This window comes from Leptidea sinapis, chromosome 25 (assembly GCF_905404315.1).
Source record: "Leptidea sinapis chromosome 25, ilLepSina1.1, whole genome shotgun sequence".
Lineage (NCBI taxonomy): Eukaryota > Metazoa > Arthropoda > Insecta > Lepidoptera > Pieridae > Leptidea > Leptidea sinapis.
The window spans coordinates 12,998,122-13,023,580 of record NC_066289.1 but is presented as its reverse complement, the minus strand read 5'-3'; the positions used below and the strand labels follow the sequence as shown (position 1 = coordinate 13,023,580).

General features: G+C 34.1%; 1 protein-coding gene and 1 long non-coding RNA gene across 5 annotated transcripts; one reads left to right on the top strand and one right to left on the bottom strand.

Annotated features, from left to right (window-relative positions):
* Positions 1 to 7,961: 7,961 nt before the first annotated feature.
* LOC126971951 (uncharacterized) lies at positions 7,962 to 11,184 on the bottom strand. Of its 4 annotated transcripts, none has more exons than XM_050818482.1 (4): positions 10,967 to 11,183; positions 10,213 to 10,876; positions 9,006 to 9,139; positions 7,962 to 8,179 (listed from the first exon to the last, which is right to left on the bottom strand). In XM_050818482.1, the coding sequence occupies exons 1-4, from the start codon at positions 11,007 to 11,009 to the stop codon at positions 8,004 to 8,006; spliced, it is 1,017 nt and encodes a 338-aa protein (XP_050674439.1). In that variant the 5' UTR covers positions 11,010 to 11,183; the 3' UTR covers positions 7,962 to 8,003. The 4 variants fall into 4 exon arrangements, with proteins under 4 accessions (XP_050674439.1, XP_050674441.1, XP_050674440.1 ...); XM_050818484.1 differs by having other exon boundaries at positions 11,004 to 11,181; XM_050818483.1 differs by having other exon boundaries at positions 10,954 to 11,180.
* A 3,691-nt stretch (positions 11,185 to 14,875) lies between these two features.
* Positions 14,876 to 17,202, top strand: LOC126971972 (uncharacterized). Its single transcript, XR_007731014.1, has 2 exons — positions 14,876 to 15,616; positions 16,784 to 17,202. It is a non-coding gene; the product is annotated as an uncharacterized LOC126971972 (long non-coding RNA).
* Positions 17,203 to 25,459: the final 8,257 nt, after the last annotated feature.

Below are 25,459 nucleotides of genomic sequence, written 5' to 3'. Positions count from 1 at the left end.
CCATTTATTGAAATAATTGGTAATTATTAAAAAAAAGATAAAGCCCTAAATTAAATTCCTGTTTCACATTTTGGAATTGACCATATTTTATTTTTTATCTATTATACCTAGTTCTTCAACAACACAGAACAGTTCAATGCAATTGGGTTTCCAAGTTCCCAATTTTGTACTTTTATAACAAGTATGATATCAAACGTACCTACTCATCGAACCCCGTACCTACTAGGTATACCTAGTTGATTGATTGGTTGATTAGTTACATTGATATAATATAAATAACTTAATTATTACTGTACTTACTGTCAATGCTGTGACTCTATAGGAATACAAATTATTGTTTATGATGAAAAAAATTTAAGTAGATACCTATAGATAGTGTTCATGTTATGAATAATGTTTAATTTGAGCAGATAAGGTATAGCTGCAGTAGGGTCATAATTTTTTTTTTGAAAATATTTAACTAATATACCTACTGAACGAGATAACAATTTATGTGCTACAATTATCGTGGAAGAGGTAGTAACTTATTAGTCTATTTAAATGTTTACATAACCTCAGCACCCGATAACCTTTAATTGTCTCGATTTCCTGGCATTAATTTAAATCTACAGCCGACACGATTATTATTAATAGGTAATTAATAATCTAGGTATATTCACATTGGTACCTATGCATAATTTATATTGGCCAAGATCAAGATCCACAGCAAGGTCTTTCCTAGAACCAACTATCTATCAAAACACTAACGGAGAGGGAGAGCATCTATAAATGTTTTATAGCAGATATTTTGCACATAAAGGCTATTTTTTTTATGAAATAATTATTATCCTAGGTATGTATTCATATTATCAAACTTGTCACAAGTCGATTATTATACTATAATTGTTGTTATGAAGGTGACTTTAAACGTAATTCAAATCCTATGATTTAACTAATATTTTCTTAGAGCCTACTAGAGTAACCGGCACCTACAAAAGCTGTAATGATAACATATTTACCAAATATAAACTCATTTCTCAGGCAATAATTAACAAACTGAGTTCAGACCACTTTGGTCAGTTATTTTCTTATAATATTGAGGTCAATAAATGTACTAAAATTAAAAAGTTTACGTTTGTTCCTGTGAAGAATAGGCGAATGGAGAAATATAGAGGTAATGTGTCAGTTAAACTCTCAAATTTGGATTTATTCAAATATAATATTAATCCCAATGAAATGTATGATGTGTTATTTAAAATAATTAAAATAGAGTTTGCTTCTATATTTACTTCTAAGACAGTCAACTCAGGTGGTCTCTTGTCATTTAATGATTGGGCAACAGCTGGTATTCATAGGAGCAGACAAAGTTTATATGAACTATATAGTGTGAGATCATTGTATAACCATGATGCATCTTTTCTCGAGTATGTTAAAAAATACTCTAAATTATTAAAATTTAAGAGAGTTTGTTCTATTGCAAAGTCTATGCATATCAGACAAATAATTAAAAATGCACCGAATAAAATAAAGATGACTTGGAATGTTATTAACTGGGAATCTGGAAGATTGAAAGACGACAATATTGAATACAATTTATCAATAAACAATACAATAATTCAATCTCAGCAGGAAGTTCCTACTGCTTTTGAGAGTATTTTTTCTGAGATTCCAGTTTCTATCACAAACACTCTTGCCTCCTCCACCACTGTTGCTGAGTCACTTCTTCTGGAAAATGTTAGAAAATGTCAACAAAGTTTCAATTTTAGTTTTGTTAGCGCTGGAGAAATAATTAAAACTTTTAAATCTCTAGTCATGAAAAAAACTACAAACCCTTATAAAATAATTAAAATAATTTTAAGCCAACTGCTTACTTACTTCTAAGGAAGTTCTACAACGGATGCAGGTGTTTATCTTATCAAGAATATTTTTGATGCCTGGGAGGAATCTCAGAATGCACTTGGCATCTTCTGTGATTTATCTAAGGGTTTTGATTGTGTTCAACATTCAACGCTGGTCAGGAAGCTATGTCACTATGACATAAAAGGAACTGCGCTCGATCTTCTGATTTCATATCTAAATAATAGAATTCAGAAGGTCGACGTGAATGGCAGGAGATCTCCTGGGACTCTTCTCAGTATGGGGTACCACAAGGGTCTAGTCTCGGACCGTTCCTCTTCCTTATCTATATAAATGATCTTCCTAATCTTATAGAAAAAACATAAGGTAGTATTGTTTGCGGACGACGCTTCACTGATTTTCAAAGTGAAAAGAAACCAAGCTATGTATGACGAAGTGAACGATATTCTATCTGGCATCGTGTACTGGTTTAGCGCTAATAATCTATTGTTAAATAGCAAGAAAACGAAATATATAAAATTTACCGTACCAAATGTCAAAAATGTTGATGCAAGTGTTTTGTTGAATGGAGAGGTGGTAAAACCGGTGGAATCTGCTGTATTTCTTGGTATTACTCTGGATTCCAAATTACAATGGGGCCCCCATATTGAAGGATTGGAGAGCAGACTTAGTTCTGCAGCATACGCGGTTAAAAAGATTAGACAATTAACTGACATACATACGGCGCGACTTACTTTGGTATTATGTCCTATGGTATATTGATATGGGGCAGCGCTGCCGATATTAATACAATATTTGTGCTTCAGAAGAGGGCTATTCGCGCTATTTATAACCTAGGTCCTAAAGAATCATTGAGAGCAAAATTCAAAGAAATTAACATCTTGACTGTTGTTTCTCAGTATATTATTGATAATGTAATGTATGTTCATAGGCACATACGTGAATTTGCTAGAACCTGTCATAACCATAATGTTAACACCAGGAACAGACAAGCTTATAATGCCTACTACTCGGCTTAGTCGATTAGTAAGTCTTTTGTGGGGCGATGTATATGCCTTTACAACAAGATCCCAGAAAATGTTCAAAACAAACGTTTTATTTATTTATTTATTTCACCAATAAAGCCCCTATCCTTACAGAGTGATCTATTGCGATAGAGGCTTGATTTAAATTTAAGTATTTAAATTAATATAAACATAAATCTTAAAGCTACTACTAACAATCTATACCTACTATACTAGATTATTACTATAATAATTAATATTACTACAGCATACAACAACTACTCTAATTTTAAACTCGTTCAGTGAGCAAGCAAACAAGTCAATCCTATGCGAAAGTTTCTTTAAGAAAGATTGGTTCTCGCTCGCGGAATTACGAGCAGCTGCTGTCCCCTTCGCCTTGTAGCGCGTCCATCCGGTACCCACAGACCTATTCGCTCCAGTAAGGCTGGATGACTTACCATACCACGCAAAATTTTCCATAAGTATATAACCAGGAGTACGTCCCTCCTAGTGTTTATTATACCCAACCATGCCAAGAATAAAAAGTGTAGGATATAGAAGTGGATATCCTGGGTACTTTGTAGAGTTTTAGATATATAAACCTAACAAATTTATTTTTTATTCGTTCCAACATTAGCTTGTATTTGGCTTCACGTGGAGCCCATATGATAGCATTATATTCTAAATGTAGTAAAGTATTACGTTATTCAAAAGAATTGTTAAAAAACGTTTGTGTGGTAAGGTTACAATAACATAAATTACTTTCTTAATGATACCACACATTGGAAATGGAGCGACCGCTCTCAGGCTACTAAATAATAAGTTTAATTGTACAATGTTACTTTGTAAACATATTTTTTGATGAAAAAAAGCCCGCTGAGGTTGTTGCGCCCGTTCTTCCTGCCGGCCTGAGGCAATCATTTTGGAATCACTTTCAATAAGTGATGTCACATCCTATTCTGAATAAAAATATTTGAATTTGAATTTATAGGTAATTTTCGCGAGTAATAGAATTAGATAAGTATCTACCCACCGGGCGCGGCGTAAAGGAATCTCGACCTTGATATTATAGCAAGGTAAAGGTTTAGTAAACAACTACAACTAGTTTATTATTTACTTGTTTGTTATTTATTATGACACTGTTCGATATCATTCGAGAATAATCCTTAATGGTATGAAAAGAGTACCTATATAAGCAGTGCACATTCAGTGCGATACCTACAGCTAACGATTAAACAAATATAAATTAGTTCAGAAGAAAAATTTGTTAACAAAAGGGTACTATAGAATAAAATTTATTGAAGTAGGCGTTACTTTGTGGAAATCCATAATTATCCAAATGTTTTGAGTTTTGTTTAGTGTTATATTGGCGGAATCAACGCTAAAGAAAATTCAAAACATTTGGATACTATAGAATATCTGGATCTTAATAACCCTTGGGACTGATTTGGTAGGCTGTAACATTTCTGTCGCAAATTGATAAACGTAATCATAGTTAAATTACAATTTGTTATATGAGCTACTTTTATTTTTATTGTTTAATTTTATATAATATTAATTATATATAAGTTTACTTTTGTTAATTATAATTTTATTTTAGCTGCAAATAAAATATGTTATTATTATTATTATATATAGCTTGTAGTATAAAAAACGACATTTTTAAAATGTTTTTGATTGATTGATTGGCAAGCAATACAACTGCTAGTAAATGGTACGTACCTGGTGAGAAGTAGGTAAACTTACTAGTTTCGTGTAATAAACTATTAACGGACTGACAAGTAACAATTATTGGTAGAAGCGAAATCCCAGTTATAACACAAGTGAAGTGGGAGTGCAACTCGGATGGAATTACATTAGCCGGGACGCGAGAAGAGCGCTACATCAGTGACAACGCCAAGTACTGCACCTGCACCCCCACCGACTGATATCGTGATGGCTTTGACGGAACGTTGCTGCCTGCTATGCAGACCATACAACACAGGTGGCAGGAGAGCCAACAATAAACGACAGTCCAATTCCAGAAGAGCCAACCTAAAATAAGTGCCAAGCTCGAACTGGGCTCTGTAAAGTATGATGAAAAATTCAAAGGCGTCCAAGGAGCATTGGATTTCGTTACCGCCGGAATACGTAGGAATAGTGCAGCGCAGGACCGATCGTCGTGGAAATGTTTGGGGGAGGTCCAGCAGTGGACTTCTTTCGGCTGATATGATGATAACGATTATGAGGTGGTGTCCACGTATATAGAGCTCGACATTATATGGGCCCTGCTATAAGACCTAAATACGTAAACGTATTTTCCTCCTCTAGAAAAGAAAATTGTTATTCAATATCAGAATCTAACGATCTAAGATCATTTGGAGAAGAAAAGGCTCCATGGAAAAAACTTAGCAGAACTCTCATTTAATAAAATGACCTTTTGGCGATCGCTCCATTGTCTTCGAGGTGTGGAGATAATTTACTGATAATTTCCACTACGGGATTAACCAGGCTATTCATCAAAATTTGTGTGATTCGGTCATAGAAATATATAGATAGTTTTGGTTCGAAGTGAATATATTCAATTCATAAATAAATGAACAAATCACATCACAATTTTTTCTCGAATTCGGTAAGTAATATTTTTTGTTACAAGCATTATATTCAAATAATTATAATTTAATAAATATAAATAATTAAATAGTTATATTGTGAGGGAAGGTTTATCAACTTGATTCTCTTGGGCGCATATTATAAATTGCTCTAATATTCCTCTGTTGGAGCACAAACATTCAATGAACATCCGCAGTATTTCCCCACAATAACAACCCATATAAAATAATGCTATGGAAAGTACGTAAAATAGACCAAACGAGCTGGATTCAGATCCTAATAACGTTCCCATGGAAAATAGTTTATAGTAAATCTTCTCAGATAGTGACTTCGAAGTTATGGTACAACTGGGCTAAAAGGCCAACAGTGTCTCATTTATTACCTCCATACTAATTTTGTCATTCCTAACCTCTTGTTGACCTTATTATTTTTAAGCAGGCTATCAAAGATACGTAGACATTTTGACCTCAATTAGTAAATTTGACATTTTCAAATTTATTCGTTAAAATGATGATATTTTAATGCCCTTCCAAGGTGTACATTTAACTAATTTGTGTATTCATACTCGGGTGTAGTAAGACTCTAAACTTCACTTCATGGCTATAAAATACACTCTTGTAGAAGTCGCTAGCCCCTTAATGAACTATTTCAACTTTATAATTACAGATTTTATAGTATTATAAAGACTTATTAACAAATAATAATAGTATTTTATGCAATAGTTGTACAAGATGTGTAAAAAAACGCGAGTGTCGTAGGTTGTGATGTGAGTCGCAGGATACCGTCGCAATGAAAGACGCCATGAGCGTTAAACAACGGTATAGGTACAATATTTATTCTACGACTCGATAATTTCATTTATTAAACAAACAAATACCACTACTTTTCGAGTTGCCGCTTAAATAGGCGAGAAATGTATTGTATGTATATATAGGTATACCTGTCTCTGGTGAGTGGTTTTATTTCTACTTCAAGGAATGGTGGAATGTACACACCCATACAGCCAACGCGGGATATGTGAATAACATAATTTACAAGTTCTTTTTCTAAAGTTAACATTTAAATGTTTAGTCTAATGATTTAAACATGGAAATAATATTTATGTAATATAGGATGTATTACCGAATATTTCTATGTATCTACCATACCTAACCTAGAGTTTATATGCTTCTTTGGCGGCATTATTGTATGGTACATAATCTTACACAATGCTTTTTAGGCCATAGAAAATTGACTTTTTCAAAGACTCAACAAAGTAGGTATGTAGGTCAAACTAAAAGTTTTGCGTAACTTAAAAAAACATGTTATAACCAAAATACTATGTTTATTGCTTTTTAAGATACTCTCGTTCACATTTTAAACATTTTTTTCATGCGATCGAACCATTATTTAAAACAGGAGGACCACAGATCTGAAGGCATGTTTTCTACGTGTGTAGAAGTGAAACCTCTCATCAAATCTTGATTTTGGGGAAAATACAGAAATCACAGGGTGCTAGGTCAGGGCTATGTGCAGGAGTGACGAGTTGTAATTTTTCGGAAGCTAAAAATGACTTAATTTTGTAGGCCGTGGGTGAAGAAGCGTTGTCATGATGTAGGAGAACGGGGCTTTTTGTTCGGCTTTCGCGAACTTTTTTTAATTCCCTGGGTAAACAAATGGTAGAATACCACTCGGCATTAACACTCCTTTGATCTTCAAGTGGATTTGTGCAGATGGGACCCGTAGCTGAGAAATAAAATGCGATCATTTTTTTGCCAACGTTTCTCGCCTGCCTCACTTTTGTTGGACTGTTCGCATTTTCAAACATTCACAAGATTGCTGTTTTTTTTCGGGTTCAAAACAATAAAATCCACGTTTGGTCTCCTGTGACAATGTCATAAACAGCATTAGAATATCCGTGGTCGTACTTCATTAGTATCTGTGAGCACCGTTCCACGCGAGCCCGCTGCTGCTCCGCTGTCAGTTCATGAGGTTTCTTTGGCTCATACCAATCCCCAATAGTCCTCGAATTGTCTCATAGGTAATCCGCGGGTTTTCTTCAACTAGCCGCTTAACAGTAGCCACATTATTTTCGTTGACGGCAGTTGAAGGCCGCCCTTCACGAAATTCGTCATCTAAAGAAACCCGACCTCTCTCAAATTCAGCAAACCCTAGCCTCACGGTGCTCAAGCAAGGTGCTTCTCTCCCAAAAGCATTTTGAACACGAGCGGCACAGTCTTGCGGAGAGAGAGAACTTTTAAAATAATAAAAAATCATCGCTCTAAAACCTTTTCGACTAAATTCCACCTTCATTGCGTACGTAGAACTTTGATGTGTGATAAAAAACAATTGACAAATGATTTGATTTGACCGCCAATTGTTTTTTTATTACTAAGAAGGTTGCAACGTTTCAAAACATATAACATTCGAAATTCAAATAGTTCCGATTAGCTAGAAGTGCAAAACTATTAGTGTGCCCCATGTATTACTGATTGTGGCTGTATAAATGACAGATAAAAGTAGAGGAGTAGAAAAAATAATTTGTATAAACACTGTACAAAAAGTATATATTAATTACCTATCCACTACTTATTAGAACTTAAGTTTAAAGTTTTCTGTTTTGCTTGGTGTCTGTTTGTCGTCATCGTCGTCTTTTCGCTTTATCATCATCTTGATGAACTGGTTATGCTGATACGCCGGAAGTGATACTCCCAGTGCATCACAATTACGCAGAATCTCAGTGCAGCCTCGGACATCTCTATTCTTTACTGAAAAATGTAACAAAATATTAACGAATCTAGTTGGACCTGTTTGAATAAGTTTATCTGTGGATAATACAGATGAGCATGTTTATTGAGACAAACACTGCTTAAATAGTTTTATCACTTCTAGTAAGCCGAGTTAGACGCATCATAAGCATGGTGCTCAGGATCAGGCAGTGGTGCGTCAGTCCCACAGGAGGGTCAACAGCAACTATGTAGCGGTCAGGATGTGAGGTCAGCGGAAGGTCGATCAGTGAAGGTGTATGATCTTTCACGTCTGGGATTCGCATTGGCATTAATGTGTCAGACCATAACATGCTAGAGCAAAGTCCTGAACAGATAGTTGAAATCTCCATATATCATGTTCTCTGTGGTGGATATCTGCTCTAAAATGGAACCTGTAGCCATTTGTATGTGATCTAGAAGTTTCGTCAGTCTCTGCATTACTGCTATGTAACCTATACAGGTATGTGTAGATTTGCAATGGTCAACACACAGCCAGTCTTTCAAGAATACTCAGGCACCAAGAACAAACATCCTTCCTGATGTAAACGCAGAAGAGAAGGAGTGTTCTAGTTCAAACTGTAGATAGTAGAGGTAAGATGTATAAGCCAGAGAGGATATCTGTGTCTCTGTCAAAAAGAGTGTTAGGCCTCCAGATAGTGGACAGACCAAATAAAACCAGCAACACCACTACTTCACATCATTTTTATGCGGGGGAGTGCTATTGCTAGGTGTGTCCCTAAGGAAGCTACATGACACTACCACTCATTAAAAGTTTTATGAACAAATATTTTCATTTCTGAGACACATGAAATAAGAAATTACTCACATTTATAGGCAAAGAGAATCTTAAGAATATGTGCATATTCATCCATCATTTTATACTTAAGGAGAATCTGTAGGAACCTTGCTGCTGCATCATCATTGTATTCCTTTAAAACACTTATGCACATTGCTGAAGCCCTGAATATCAAAATAAATACGAACATTAAAATGAATATTCACAATTTACTGCAAAAACTATAAAAAAATTAATTTGACCAATTAAAATTATGTTTATCATACAAGATATTACATAAAAAATACCCTTTTACAAATTACATAATTTTGAAGATACTTATAACTACATAATATGTAAAATAATAAATTCTTATTAATAACTACCAATATAAAATGGAGCTCACAATAAAGTTTATTTTTACTTTGAGCTTTAGAGACATTTACAAACTAACTTCAAATAATGTGCAATTTGCTGCACAGTCATTGTTGACCTATCAACATTTATATTTACCACTGAAATTGAACCCACAACTAGCTGTCCACAACATAGACTCTTATGGTTATATTTCACCACAAAACCACGGTGGCTCAACTGGTAGAGCCATTGTGGTGTAAGCAACCAAACTAGAAACTATAAAGACACCATAGTCATGAGATGTCCGAGCTGGTCTCGCCACCAAATTTGTTGAGCAACAAAACAGACACCTGGTGACTAACTCCCTATAGTGCTCTATATATTTTGTTGGTAGTGGTGACTGGTTGCGACACCATGGTGCCCCACTCAAATATAGCCCTTATACTCAAGAACCAGCCAGCTTTCTAAATTTCATGTGGGTCATGCCTTACAAAGTGTGTTATTAAATAATGTATGCCTAAAATAAAGAAGAATATTATGAAGCATGGCTATGGCTAAGAATAAGGGTTTGATTCAGTATAGAAAAGGAAAGGCATAGAGAAAATCCTCTCTACAATAAGATGTAACTGTAACTAAAGAGTAAGCACTATAGATTAAGAAGTTGGTTCAACATTAGGGTTGAGCACACCTTGTTTAAATATGATATCCAAAAATCATTCAACAAAGTATTCCAAATCACACTCCCCAATCAAAGTAACTTATTTATATGTGGGAATGCTACAGATAAACCTTACAATAACATGTATTGTCAGTGTGCAGAGGCAATTGCCCGCAACAATAAGGCAATTACAGCCAGACACTTATACTTTAACAAATAGGAGCAAGAATGTGTGTTACTTACATATTTTTGATAACCTTCTGCAGTTCTTCAGAACTCTCAAGTAATTCCTCTGCAAGTTGCTGATCTGAGAACCAATCACTTTTCCAACACATATGCCAAAAACACACAAGAGGGTAACTATCACTCCATTTATTGCTAAGTTCAAGCACATATTTCTTAAAAACAACAAGAGAAGCCTCAGACCTGTTTGTAACAGAATCATATATCAATTCTTTGAATATTGTTCTATAAAAACCTCTGTGTGCCTCATATTTTTTATATGCATTGAATAGTATTGACAAGCCTTTATCAGAGTTACCTCTCATACATTCTGCTTTTGCTAAATAATGAAAGAACTCCCCATTATATTGATAATAGTTTGGCATAACTCTGTTACAATATTTTTGTAAAACATTTACATTATTTACTTTCCCATTGGTGCTATATCCTCTAAATAGTGTTTTCAATATATCCTTTCCTATTGCAACTTTTTTCTCATAGCATATACTTATAAATTTGAGTACTTTTTTGTCCTTATTTTCAGCTAAAAGTGTCATTAAGGCTTTATCAACATCTTCAGCAGGCCATCTTGATATATCTATATATTTATTATCAAAATCATTATAGTATCTTACACTGAAATTTATAGGTTTTAAGTTATTTATTGTAACATTTCTCCGACATTCTGCAAAACACGAAAAAACATTAATAGATTCTTCTATTGGTATATGGGTAAAAGCAATGGGAAAATATCGGACAAACATTTCCTGAACACCTAAAATAAGGCGTTGCGGAGAGCGGAGTAAAACCACCTGCATCTTAGTTTAAATCATAAATTCATATTAATTGCCGAAAAGGTACATTTATTTACAGTACTTAAAAAAATATGTTTAATTTATATATAACATTGAAAAAGGTTTTTCACAATAGAAGGGAATATATCACAACAAACATTTATAAAAATCATATTATTATAGTGATCTTTCAACGTCTAGTTCACTTTTTTTTTTTGGGATTTTATGACCTGGTAACTAAGACATTTAACTAAGTCTTTTTTTTAATTATCTAAATATGTATATTTTTCATTTCAAAGTTCACTTATCACTTCACTTTATTTTATACAGTTAGAATTATTGTATTCTTAATATATTTATATAATGGTTTATAACTCCTTTTGTCTCTTAATAATTGATCAAGTGGAGGCGGGCGGGATGAAGAATCACATAAAATTTTGGAGTCACTGATTTCACTAGCCAGCACAAGTCTGTCAATCAGAAATGTTTGGCAGTCGAAAGGTGTGACGGTGCAGTATTATGTCCAAAACGCAATCTATTTATCGTGGTAATAAAATCTCTGTTGCAATCCATCAATTAATTGTACCATGGTCTGACTTGTGACAGGGTCGACTCTGACCATGTATGTTTTCTTGTATGCGGCCATACCATTTTCCTTTATTATCTTGGTCTTTCTTCCACATGTCTAACCACCATTTGATTTTTGTTTAATAATATTAAACAAAAATCAAATGGTTATGTAGTCGCAGGAAGTGATGACAACGAGGCTAAGTTTGCTCCATTATTACTACAATTGTCATTAAATCTCCGAGCATCATCCCATCTGAAACAAGTTCCATACCATAGTTATTGCCCTAGTGTCGAGTCATACATATTTAAAAGATCGTGTAGCGTATGTGGTTTATATTTTTTTTCAAATAAAGCCGCTAATCAACACAAAAAATCGCATAAAAAACAAGAAATGTTACCTATAGCGAAAATTCGTCCTCAAAGAATTGCGGCTAGACGTGCCCGAGAAATTCTCTGTTTAATGAATGATGACGATGCTTTATGGATTGAAGAGAATGATGTCGACACTAAGGATGTTCCAGACGTTCAAATTCAGAACGAAAATGAAGTGCCTGATTTACCAGCAATACCTAAAATAAAAGAGTGGATCCAAAGTTCATGGACACTCGATAATTAAGTTTTTTATCTTTAATTAATATAATTAATCGTTTATTATTTTCTAACTAGTCGTTTGTTTTTTCGGTTTTATGAAATGTTGGACTTTATGTTGATTTTATTAGATTATTATTTAATAAAAATAAGTAAAAAATTAAAATAGCTGTTTTCTCTCGATTATTTTTAAATACATACATAAATTAATTAAAAAATGTGTGACGTCACATCAGGAGGGGGGGGGGGTTAAAAATGTGACAACCTGTGACAAGGACGGGGGGAGGGAAAATTCGTGTGACGTACTTTATGGATGGCCCCTAACTTTTGAATTTCTTGGTCAATATATTGGAGACAATCAGTTAAAGGAATCTCTATAACATTTTTAACATCAACTGAATACCTTCATATTATGCAGTCTTATCAGCTATTTCGTTACCTGTTATACCTTTATGTGATGGCACCCATAGGAACTTTAGGAAGGCCACTTGAATATGCTCAAGGTGGTATTTATAATTTATATATTATTTCTTTTATAAAAAAGAGGATATAGTTAGATTTAAAATTAACTGTAATATTAGTTAAACCTTTTATTAAGCTTAAAGAATCTGTTACTTTTAAAAAGTTCTAAAGTTGTGAATTTCGCGTATTCTTATTAAGGCGCGGTTTTCCCAACACTTTAGGTAAAAATTGCGCGAACGTTAGATTCGATAGGTACGCATGGACACGGGCGTCGGGCTTGGCTGAGAACGAGCCGAGCGATGCGGTTCAACGACCGCCGACCCAGAAGAACCGCGTAATATTTTTTAAAACCTGCAGTTGTGCTAGAGTACGGAATTACTGTGATAATATTTTTTATGCATTTTTGAAGTAAATCTTTTTTATCGACGTATGAGAGAAATGTTATATTACGCGCAAAATTATGATTTCAACATTATGGATATCGCATCCGAGATTCTCAAGGGTGCAGAGAACGATTGTGTGATCATTTTTGAAATCCAAGATGTCCGCCGCGCAAAGTAATGATTTCAACAATATGGGTATCGTATCCGAGGTTCTCGAGGGTGCAGAGAACGAATTTGGGATCATTTTTGAAATCCAAGATGGCCGCCGCGCAAAATTATGATTTCAACAATATGGGTATCGTATCCGAGGTTCTCGAGGGTGCAGAGAACGAATTTGGAATCATTTTTGAAATCCAAGATGGCCGCCGCACAAAATTATGATTTCAGCAATATGGATATCGTGTCCGAGGTTCTCGAGGGTGCAGAGAACGATTGTGTGATCATTTTTGAAATCCAAGATGGCCGCCGCACTTAATTATGATTTCAGCAATTTGGGATATCGTGTCCGAGGTTGTCGAGGGTGCAGAGTTTTTGTATTGGGATCATTTTTGAAATCCAAGATGGCCACCGCTCAAAATTCGTCCTCGATACCCTCGAGAATCTCGGATACGGTATCCATATTGCTGAAATCATAATTATGAGTGGCGGCCATCTTTAAATTCAAAAATGATCACAGAATCGCTCTCTGCACCCTCGAGAACCTCGGACACGATATCCATATTGCTGAAATCATAATTTTGTGCGGCGGCCATGTTGGATTTCAAAAATGATCACAAAATCGTTATCTGCACCCTCGAGAACCTCGGAAACGATATCCATATTGCTGAAATCAAAATTTTGTGCGGCGGCCATCTTGGATTTCAAAAATGATCCCAAAATCGTTCTCTGCACCCTCAAGAACCTCGGATACGGTATCCATATTGCTGAAATCACAAGTATTAGCGGCGGCCATCTTTGAATTCAAAAATGATCACACAATCATTCTCTGCACCCTCGAGAACCTCGGACACGATATCCATATTGCTGAAATCATAATTTTGTGCGGCGGCCATCTTGGATTTCAAAAATGATCACAAAATCGTTCTCTGCACCCTCGAGAACCTCGGACACGATATCCATATTGCTGAAATCATAATTATGAGCGGCGACCATCTTTGAATTCTAAAATGATCACAGAATCGTTCTCTGCACCCTCGAGAACCTCGGACACGATATCCATATTGCTGAAATCCTAATTTTGTGCGACGGCCATCTTGGATTTCAAATATAATCACACAATCGTTATTTGCACCCTCGAGAACCTCGGACACGATATCCATATTGCTGAAATCATAATTTTGTGCGGCGGCCAACTTGGATTTCAAAAATGATCACAAAATCGTTCTCTGAACTCTCGAGAACCTCGGACACGATATCCATATTGCTGAAATCATAATTTTGTGCGACGGCCATCTTGGATTTCAAAAATGATCACAGAATCGTTCTCTGCACCCTCGAGAACCTCGGACACGATATCCATATTGCTGAAATCATAATTTTGTGCGGCGGCCATCTTCGAATTCAAAAATGATCACAGAATCGTTCTCTGCACCCTCGAGAACCTCGGACACGATATCCATATTGCTGAAATCATAATTTTGTGCGGCGGCCATCTTCGAATTCAAAAATGATCACAGAATCGTTCTCTGCACCCTCGAGAACCTCGGACACGATATCCATATTGCTGAAATCATAATTTTGTGCGGCGGCCATCTTGGATTTCAAAAATGATCCCAAAATCGTTATCTGCACCCTCGAGAACCTCGGACACGATATCCATATTGCTGAAATCATAATTTTGTGCAGCGGTCATCTTGGATTTATCTAACTTCCCTAAAGTACATATATACAAAAATCCCGCGTGGCATAATATTCAAAATAATATTACGTAAATTTTATTTTAGTACTTTCCGACTTACATTTACCTATATATTTCAACAAATACGCTGTCGCATCATCATTATTTTTTTACTATGATTCCCGCTTTGTACTTGTTTGCTAAAATCTTACGTAATGTGAGCCCGAGAGACACGAACACAATACCTTCCTTGACAGTGGTCAGGGGCGTACTTCTGGCTTGAGCGAGCATGCAACCAAGGCGTCGCGTTTGGTTTATTACGAAAAAAATTAATATAAAATAATTCATAAAGCGTATTGATAAATCCCACAGTGAAAACTTATAAGTACTAATAAACTATCGAATAAAATAAGTTTTGTGCTTATAGCTATCATAGTTTTATGATAATATAAACAATTAAAATAAAAAAGACAATTAAAAAAAAAAAAATCTATCGAGATTTTTTTTCGTAATCGTGTTTTCGAAACAGCCATAATTTAGATAAAGAAATGAAGATAAACATGTCAAAAAATTAGAACCGTAGTATTTGTAGAAGTATTTTAAGTAGATTTTTAAAAATGTTACTTTTTAGGACTATAGCGCCTTAATGCCTGATAGACTGCATATAATTCTGCTATAAAAATTTAACATGATTGGTGTAGAACAAAATTTTTACAAAATTTGGTTTGTGGATCATATAGAGCAGAATGTACATAGTCACTCCCTTTAGTTCCATCAGTATACATAACATAGTATGTTTTATTATTACTTAAAAATTATAGCATATCTAAATTGTTGTTTATTGTGTTTTTCATTTCTGTTAAGGGTTGAAAAATACACTGGTAAGAAAAGGAGTAACATGGCCATTGTGATTGTTTTCTTATTTTACAAAATTTCATATCTGTTTCTAGAAGTATGTTGGGCAATTCTGGAGAGATACCACTTAAGAGATCAATCCCTGTTGTTAATGATCCTACAGATCTATTTATATAAAATAAAATTTTACTCATTATTAATTTGTTATTAGAGTATATTACTTTGAGACAGTATCTTTCTGCAAGCAAAAGCGGCCTCAAAATTAAAGACATTATTTTTGTTTCAACTTCCATGGCCCTTATAGGAGTTGAACACATTGCACCAGATACTATTCTCAGCTCTGTTCTGTATGATATCTAATTTATTTGCATGCCTGCTGTTCATGTATGCAAGTGAGCTATAGTCAAAGTGACTTCTGACAATAGATTTGTACAAAATTGAAAGTATTTTGGGATCTGCTCCACAGGATATACCAGCAATACATTTAATCCCTTAAGTGCACTTTTGGATATGGTTTTTATATGTTCTTCAAATGTTAGTTTTCTGTCTATTGTTATGCCCAAAAATTTCTTTGAATTTACTCTGTTAATAATTTGTCCATTATAAAAAATACTATAAATTGGATTATCATGTCCAAAAATCATTACACTGCTTTTAGATGGGTTGATCGTTAAATGTAAAATTTCATGATAATATTGAAAGAGTTGAAATAATAAAAATTAACCAAATTTTGTTGATGGCAATCTGCAAATTATAATTGCAGCTATACAAAACAATGTCATCAGCAAATTGTAAAATATTTACATCATAACTATTTACATATTTACAAATTTCACAATTATATATATTGTACAACAAAGGTGATATTGCAGCACCCTGCATTGTACCTTTTGATGCAGTTTTTGGCCACCTAATTGATTATTGTATTTTACATATAGTATTCTATTATTCAAAAAATTTAATATCCATTTACTAAGCAGTCCTGGTATTCCTAATCTAGTCGAAATTCTAACAAGTATGGCAGGATCTACACTATCAAAAGCACCTTGAACATCAAGGAATACACAAACAGTTTGTAACTTCTTATATTTCGTATGTTTCAGTTCAGAGATTAAACTGGCAAAACTATCTGCACAACAACACCCTCTACGAAATCCGTATTGAAATTGTGGGATGATATGATTGGATTCAACATACCAGTCGAGACGAACTTTAATCATATTAAATATTTTACCAAGACAAGAAGATAAGGATATTGGTCTGTAAGAACTGGCAAGCTCCGGAGATTTCTCAGGCTTGAGTATGGGGATAACACATTGAAGTTTTCCATGACTGTGGAATAATTTTCTTGTACCAAAGTAGATTTAGGATATTAAGGAAAACCTTTTGAGCAGATTCATCTTAATTTTTAATAATCATGTAAGGATAATCATCGAGACCTGGAGTTGTGTTTTGTCTAGATTGTAAACTCTTTGTAAATTCATTCCATGTAAATGAATTAAGTAAAAATTTTGAATTTTTATCATCATTGTTTAATTTATATAAATTATCTAAGTCATTAGTCTCAGTTAAAACTCTTTTATCGGATAAGTTCTCTAGAAATGGAGAAATAAACTCATCTCCATATGATTTATTGCCTACTCTTACCTTTGAATATTTTGATGAGATTCCAAATCTTAATTATTGGAGTAGTTCTATTAAAAGAGTTACATAATTATTCCCTCCTATCTTTTTCTGTTCTGAGATAGTCCTTTTTTTTAATGCATCTTTTTTTTTTGTAGTTTATATAATTATCTATATTAGGCGCACTTCTGTATAGTTTTAATGCATTATATGAAGCTATAACACTTTGTTCACAAATATTATTCCACCAAGGTGCTGGTTGCCTACTTACAAAGTTATTTCGTTTAGTGAACTTTGGAATTGTCATTTCTTTAAGAGTATCTAAACATACACAGAAATCATTGTAACTTGAAACTGGATCATGCAATTTTAAAACCAGGTTATCAAATAATGTTTTGGAGAGATTTTTATCTGATTCCCAATTAGCTTTTTTATATATAAACCTATCTACTGGAGAATTGAGATTGGAGATGTGATATTTATCAATACAAATTGAGATCGCTGTTATTCTTGGATAATGGTAACTTCCCATAGTATCATCATGGACAGACCAATCGCAAAGTGATGCGAGGCCAACACTAATAAATCCAGGCCTCTGCTTTTAGTAGATATACAACCAAATGCAATGTGATGGGCATTGAAATCTTCACCTATTAAAATAGGTTTTGGAAGATTATTAATAATATTTTGCAGTCTATTTATTCTTATATGTCCCTTAGGAGGACAGTTAACACAAAGAATAGTCAAATTTCCACTACTAGTAGACAAGGACAGAGCAATGGTTTGAATATCTTCATAAAAAGTAGTGTCTAAGATATTATATTTTAAATAAGGTTGAATGAGTATTGCTCCTCCATTATGATGGTTATTAGAGTTTTTATTATAAATATTATATCCGGGTATTTTAAAACTATTATCTTTAAACCAAGTTTTATTTAATAAACATATATCAATAGACTTTTCATTTAAAAATGTAGTAAGTAAGGGTTTTTTGCTATTTGCACTTTGTATATTGTATTGAGCGATATGTAACTTTGAATGAGTATGGTATGGATCCATTATTTTAATTTTTTTATTAAAGCATCTTTAATTGTTGCAACAGTGGTAGGAGCATCATCACCTTTATTAGCCAGTTCCACCAGTGTCTGTACTAGGGCCATCAGCACATCATTGTTGGCAACAATATGGTTTTTAATGTCTTGTTGTGTACAGACATACTTATCATTATTTACACTATCTACAATATTATTTACAGATTTATCTACAGTTTTATTTACAGGTTTATGTATAATTTTATGCATAGGTTTATTTACAATATTATTTACAAATGGTTGTTTGGGTGTTGAAAGAAGGGGGAAATCTAATTCTTTTCTTGTATTTAAATTCTTAGTTGTAGCACTTGCATATGTTACTTTTTGTTTTTTTTCCATAATTTTCTTAATTTTAATTGGACATAGTTTGGAGATTGCTAAATGATATCCACTGCAATTTACACAGCAGATTTCATTAGGTTTATTACATTATTTAAACAAGTGATCACTTCCACATATGGAACATCTTTGCTTACTGTTGCAAACTTTTGCAGAGTTTTGAACAGTAAGCAAAACTTTTTAATTTAAAGCATTTAAAACATTGCTGTAATGGTGGAACATATTCAAATACTATATAAGAGAATAGATCGTATTGAACATTATCGGGTAACAAATTAGATAAAAAAAGTTATGCTCACAGTCAGTAGTGGGACACGTTCTTTACCAATTTTCTTTGTAAATCTTCTTATAGCTATTATTTCGTAAATGGAGCTCAATCTGCTATAAAGTTCTTTGTTTGAGATATTGGTTGGAACAAATCTTATGACTCCAATTTTTTCTATTTGAGCAGCTGGAATAAATGCCCTCATACCATGTTTAGTTAAAAAATAACTGTTATTAATAAAATTATGGGCTGTATTACACTGTTTAAAAATAACAGCTATTTTACTTGCGTTGACACGCTGTATAGCCGTCACACCTTTGATGTCATTGGCGAAAATATGGTTTAAATAAGTAGGGCTCTTGTTGCCCAGATTTTCATTGCTCACTGAAACTTTATATTCTGTATTTATCGTATTTTCGGGGTATAGTCTTTTATAGTTGGGTTTATAATAGGGTAAAAAGTCCTTCTCATCGCCTCCACCATCACCATCAACATTTTTTATTGGTTGTCTTCGGACCGAGGACGTTTCAGTGAGGTAGGCGGGCTATCCCCGCCCCCCTCATATCCCTCCATCTCAGCAGCCACTCACTATATTATTAATTATTTTTAATAGCAAAACAACGAGAAATACTTGAATTATTAATATAAAATTAAAATTCAAAAATTTTTGTAAACCGCGCCAATTGAGGTTCCCGCCAAAAGTCCAACGTCAAGTTCACACGTCACTCACGGTCACAGATAATTTTGAATCAAATTAGACCATAACTCTAAAATTTTACGAACTTTACTAAACATTTTTACATTAATAATTCTAATTATGAAAATTAATACTTTGGAAATTGATATCTGAAAAAAATCTAAACATTTACAATTTTTTCCCGAGCCATCTGTTTATTTGTTTTTATAATAGTACCTGAACCTTAACTTCTAAGTCGATAACTTCACCTAATCAGGCACATGGCAGTTGCAACCACAAATTTAAGCCTTGTCTATTTTTATGGCTATAACGCTAAAAACCAACATACTTTTTAAATAATGTTGGTATTAGCTCAATAAACATAAAACAGGACTCTAAATATGAATCTCTGGTAAAAGAAGAAAAGAAAGAAAGTACTGATTAAATAACATATTAAATACTAAATTTCTCATATTTACGTTCTTGTACAAGTGGTGGTCACTGGGTGACGGGCGCTCCTATGCGCAAGACCGTGTCCTATTTTTTTATTTTAAAGTTTACGACAAGAAATAAAGTTTATGTTAAGGTGCACAAAAATTTTGAATTTTAGTCATATTCTTACACTGAAATTTTGTAGCCTATGCCTTGAAGATAATATCGTCGGTTTACTGCAAGAACTCACTAAGTGCAAATAATCAAAGTAACTGCGCGAACATCCTCTTGACGAGTTCTATAAAATGCAAAAACTCACGTATTTCTAGCTGTTCTAATTTGGAAGTTATAACGTATGCATAAAGTTAATAATTAAAATTTTGACAATCATTTTATCACTTTATAAACTTTAAAAATAAATCGAAATAGTGAAGTAATAACCTAATGAACAATTCCTTTTTTACAAAACTCGTTTATGTTATACGAAATATATATAACGAAACTTGGTTAAAAGTCATTAGCTGCGCTTAATTACTTATTGTAAACAATAATGTAATAATAAGTCTTATTAAACAATTTTAATTAATTCTATCAAATCAAGAGATGGAAACCAAATTAAACATAGTTTGTCAAAAAATATTTTTTTTTATGATTGATCATTGCTCTTATAATAAAGTCTTATTTTTTTTTTTTTTTGAGAGGAGGAAACACGTAACACGTATTTACGCCCCGGAACGGGGCGTAATATGTCGGACTCGAGTGTCCGAGTCGAGTGTCACAGCGAAGTAGGACGTGGGCGGTGGAGGCCGCAAAGACTACGCAACAACAGTCGCGGGGCGTCTCCTAAGGAGACTCGAACCTCAGACCGGCTGTGTGCTTGTGGGAAGGAGAGAGAATGAAAATGAAAATGAAGATGAAAAGATGAGAAGAACACACTCCCCGGCGAGTGTGGTGATGTTTAGTGTAATGTATGTAAGTGTGTATGTATGTGTTTATGATTGTATGTATGTATGTTTGTATGTGTGTAAATGTTAGTGTGCATGTATGTTTGTGTTTGTGTCTCTTTGTGGAGTGTGTTTGTGGTTGTGTAAGTGGTGTATGTCAGTCCGTCAGTCAGTCCGTGTGTTAGTGAATGTAGTGAAACGATTACAGGACGAGGACTAACGTCTCGTCGGGTATCAAAACAATGTGTGGTGTATCTAGGGTGCGGGCCGCTGGCCATCGTCAGAGTGACGAGTGCCAGTGGTTTGCGGTGGTTGACCGCGCCTACGCCTGCGAAGGCGGTGTGTGCGTGTCTGTGTCGGTGTTTGTGTGGGTGTCGCGTTCGCGATGGTGATTTCGTCATCCGGGTCTACCGTTACGTGTCTGGGACGTCTTATTGGGTTGAGACTATGGTGAAGGGGGGTGTACCCGCATGCCTTCCTAACCAAGATGTTGGGATGGTTAGGCGCCTTGTCAAAGAAGCGTCGCGAGATCTCTTTAAAGTGTTGAGCTATGTCGGAAGCTCTAGGTCGCGGTGAAGGTCAACGTTTCGGATGAACCGTGTAGTAGTACTAAATTCATTTTTATATCGATTAACAGCACTTAGTGCCTTAAGATGGAATTCATTATCCCTCTATTATTATTAAGTGAATTTTCTCATCTCTCTTTTCTCCAGCTTAACTAGTACTTTTCTAGCTCGGGAATGAAACACGGAGTTGGATAAGTGCAAAGAGGGATAACGCCTTAAATCCTTACTTAAACAATATATCAGAAATTCCTTTTCACGTAAATCTCATGATGGCTTTAAAGTGTAAAAATGTTCTACCGGATAAACAGTATTTATGTTGTTCTTTTTGAAAATACTACTATGATTTAGAATGTGCAAATGTCAATCCTGGGAGATTTTTTATCATGTAGCCAGAGAAAAAAACTTCATGGAAATGTGCTGATTGCTGGAATAGTAATAAATATCCTCAGGAAGCAATCTACGTCGTCATCTTCTCTTAAAGATAATGTGACATATCGCAAAAAGTATCGACCTAATGTACAAATTCATAATTCCTTTGATTCTTTGACAGTTGATAAAGATGATGAGCATGGTATCTATTTCATGAAACCTAGCCTTGAAAATAGAAATTGCCCAGAATTGTATAGTAATAGTAACAAATTTGAAGAATAGGAAAACAAAATAACTGAATTACTAAATAAGCTAGAATCTGCGGAAGTTGAAATAGAAAATATTCTCTCGGAAAATTTTGCACTTAAGGAATTAATTGATAAACAATACCAAAAAATTCAATCCTTACTACAGATCTGTACACCCAACCAAAAAATAAATAAAAATCGCAGGATATATAAACAGAAATTGAACTGTACAAAATAAAATTTTACAGATATAGATTTCAACAATCACTCTAGCATCAAAAGCACACCAAAGTTAAATAGGTCTGTGGAATATATTGAGATCCAAAATAAACAAACAACTTTACGTTATGCATATCAATAAAAAAATAAATATAGCAATAGATACCTAATGCAAAGCACACTGCTCGTATCTAGATCCAAAAAAAGTAGCATCATTTGTGCATCGCTCAAGATATTCTAAACACTATAAGAAACCAAAAATAACTCGGAAATTGACACTATTAGATTACTTTCCCATAGTACAAAAAACTGACAGTAAAGACTTATTAAAATAACAAGAAAACTTTAATACAGTAACTAACAATAGTAGTGGCAACTGTTTTCGTATCTAATTATAAAGATACCCAGTTCCATTTGCTAGTATTCTGGCAAAGAGAGAATTGTTGGAAATAAATAACAAAAAATTCCTGACGGAAACATTTATCCAAAAAGGATTTGAAAAAAATATTAAAATACTTAACTATGTGCACTACTTTTATTTATTTATATACATTTGACTTAATAATTAATAACGCTATTTCTATAAAAAATAATAAAATAAAACTTAAATAATCTAACAAAATTAATTAATTACAAATAAAAATATCATTAAGAACGCTATCGGCAGGTAAAGTGCCCATGAAGCTGGCAACGTTACCTCTTTGTATAGCCAAACTTATCCTTTGACAGATGTACGTACCAGATCTTGGGTCACCTGTTAAATAGGTTAGACGCCTGGATAGCTCTTTTACGAGTTTTTGTGCCGATGAACCCCAAGGACCCATCGTCTCCACTCCAAAGGGAACAAATATGTATCCATCACCAAGTGATGCATATTTCCTCCGCTTTAGGTTTTCGGCAGTTTCCGCCGCTGCACTCTAGATGAATGTTCAATTTGAGAGGGGGATAGCGTGTCCACACAAGTCGCATCCCACACCAGTGGCTTTCCAAGACTCCAAGGAATGAACGTTATGCCATCAGGCCTCTTACCATCATCACGTGAAATTCCATTCAGCTCTAGGATAGCCGGCACGTTGATGGTAGCAAAGGCCCGAAGCAAGACGACGTTTAAGGCGGCATGGAGTGAGAGACGGCCCGCACTGCGGCGGCAAGATAAGCCATGGTGACCAAGGCTGTCTACATTGCCTCCGCAGCGGCACATATGGGGAACTGTTCTAGGGATACCCAGGCGTAAACCAACTGCGATTGAGAAGCTGGAATTATCGAAAAGTATCCCTATGTTACTCGAAGAAGTGGCCTGAAGCCAGTACCCTGAATCTCGTTCGCTAGCACTATGTGCTGGTTGCAAGCTGCTCTAGGAAAACAAAACGGATCATGTATACTTCTTAAAAAAGGTATCATATCTAACGAGCTTCAGGAGCCCAATATTTTTGTTGTACGATAGAGATACCACATAGAACTTAATTATTATTTGTAACTATTTATAATTCTCATAAAAAATTTGCTTCAAAATTTATATCGAAACTTGAATATTTATTGCATGACATCACCAATTCCTATATAGAAATAGGAAAAGTATAAATACCGGAGACTTTAATATTGACATATTGTTATCTACACCTCCAACTAAACATCTCCGTGACATGCTTAATATATACAATTTTGTTTCTCACATCGAAGTTCCATCCCGAGGTGCAGCTTGATTAGATCTTGTGCTAAGTAACATAAAAACAGCAAAAGGTGAAATAGAACATTTACAACTATCGGATCATAATACGGCTCAATTTTTGAAATTTGACGTTAAAAATAAAACAAGACCAGTCAGTAGCTGGTATATAATGAAAAGGGATTTCTCAAAGGCAAACATGAAAAAATTCCAAATGTACCTAAAAAGTTTAACATATAGTGACGTACATGCTGAAAATGACCCCAATTTAGCTTCCAGTCATTTTATGACATAATAAAATTATTTTTTGAACAATGCTTCCCAAAACTTAGAGTAAAGATTACTAATAAGTTGAAAGGTCCTAATTTGGTCACCAAAGGGCTAAAAAAAGTTGTAAAACAAAAAGAAGTCTACGTTTCAGATACTACAGAACAAAATGTAAAGAAAATAAAATAAAATATCTCAACTAATCTAGAATTTTAAGGAAATGTATTTACCATGCTCAAAAAACTCAAGTCCATGAATTATATAAAAAACTAGCTGACCCAGCAAACGTTGTATTGCCGATATTAAAATCGCGATACAAAAGTAACTGTTGATTGTAGATGGGTGAAAATTTGAAGTTGTATGTATTTTTTAAGGCTGACTCATAATCAAACAAATTTAAAAAAAAAAAATGTAAAAAAAATAAAAAAAAAAATCGTGTGGACCACGCTTAACATTTAGGGGGATGAAAAATAGATGTTGGCCGATTCTCAGACCTACTCAATATTCTCACAAAATTTCATGAGAATCGGTCAAGCCGTTTCGGAGGAGTACGGGAACGAACATTGTGACACGAGTATTTTATATATAAGAAGATAGTAAAAATGCTGCCCGAGCTTCATGGACAGTTATTAAAGAAGAGAATAGCAACGGACCTCCCACCCATAATATAGAGAAATTAAAAATAGATAATAGAACAGTAACTGATCCCTTGGAAATGGCTACTGAGTTCAATAAGTATTGTAATTTAGAATCCGACATTTACCATAAGATAAATACATTGAAAGCTTGTAAAACTATAAAACCTATGATCAATTCATTTTATTTAAATTATTTTAGTACAGAAGACTTCAATAAAATTATCCAATCATTAAAAACTTCAAATACTTGCGGATATGATGAAATTCCGACTAAGATTTTTAAGGCCTGTAAAGACGAATTAGCTTCAATTTTTACGCATCTTATTAACATTTCTTTTGAAAAAATTGTTTATCCAAGTATTTTAAAACTATCAATAATAAGACCACTATATAAAAAAAGGTGAAAAAACTGAAATGTCGAATTATGTACCCATAA

Excerpts from the sequence above, each read along its gene's own strand:
- LOC126971951 (XM_050818481.1), bottom strand. The coding sequence starts at position 11,009 with ATGCAGGTGGTTTTACTCCGCTCTCCGCAACGCCTTATTTTAGGTGTT. Across the intron at positions 9,140-10,212 it reads CAGAAGGTTATCAAAAATAT|GGCTTCAGCAATGTGCATAA; the intron begins GTAAGTAACACA and ends TTTGATATTCAG. Across the intron at positions 8,180-9,005 it reads GATTCTCTTTGCCTATAAAT|TAAAGAATAGAGATGTCCGA; the intron begins GTGAGTAATTTC and ends TACATTTTTCAG.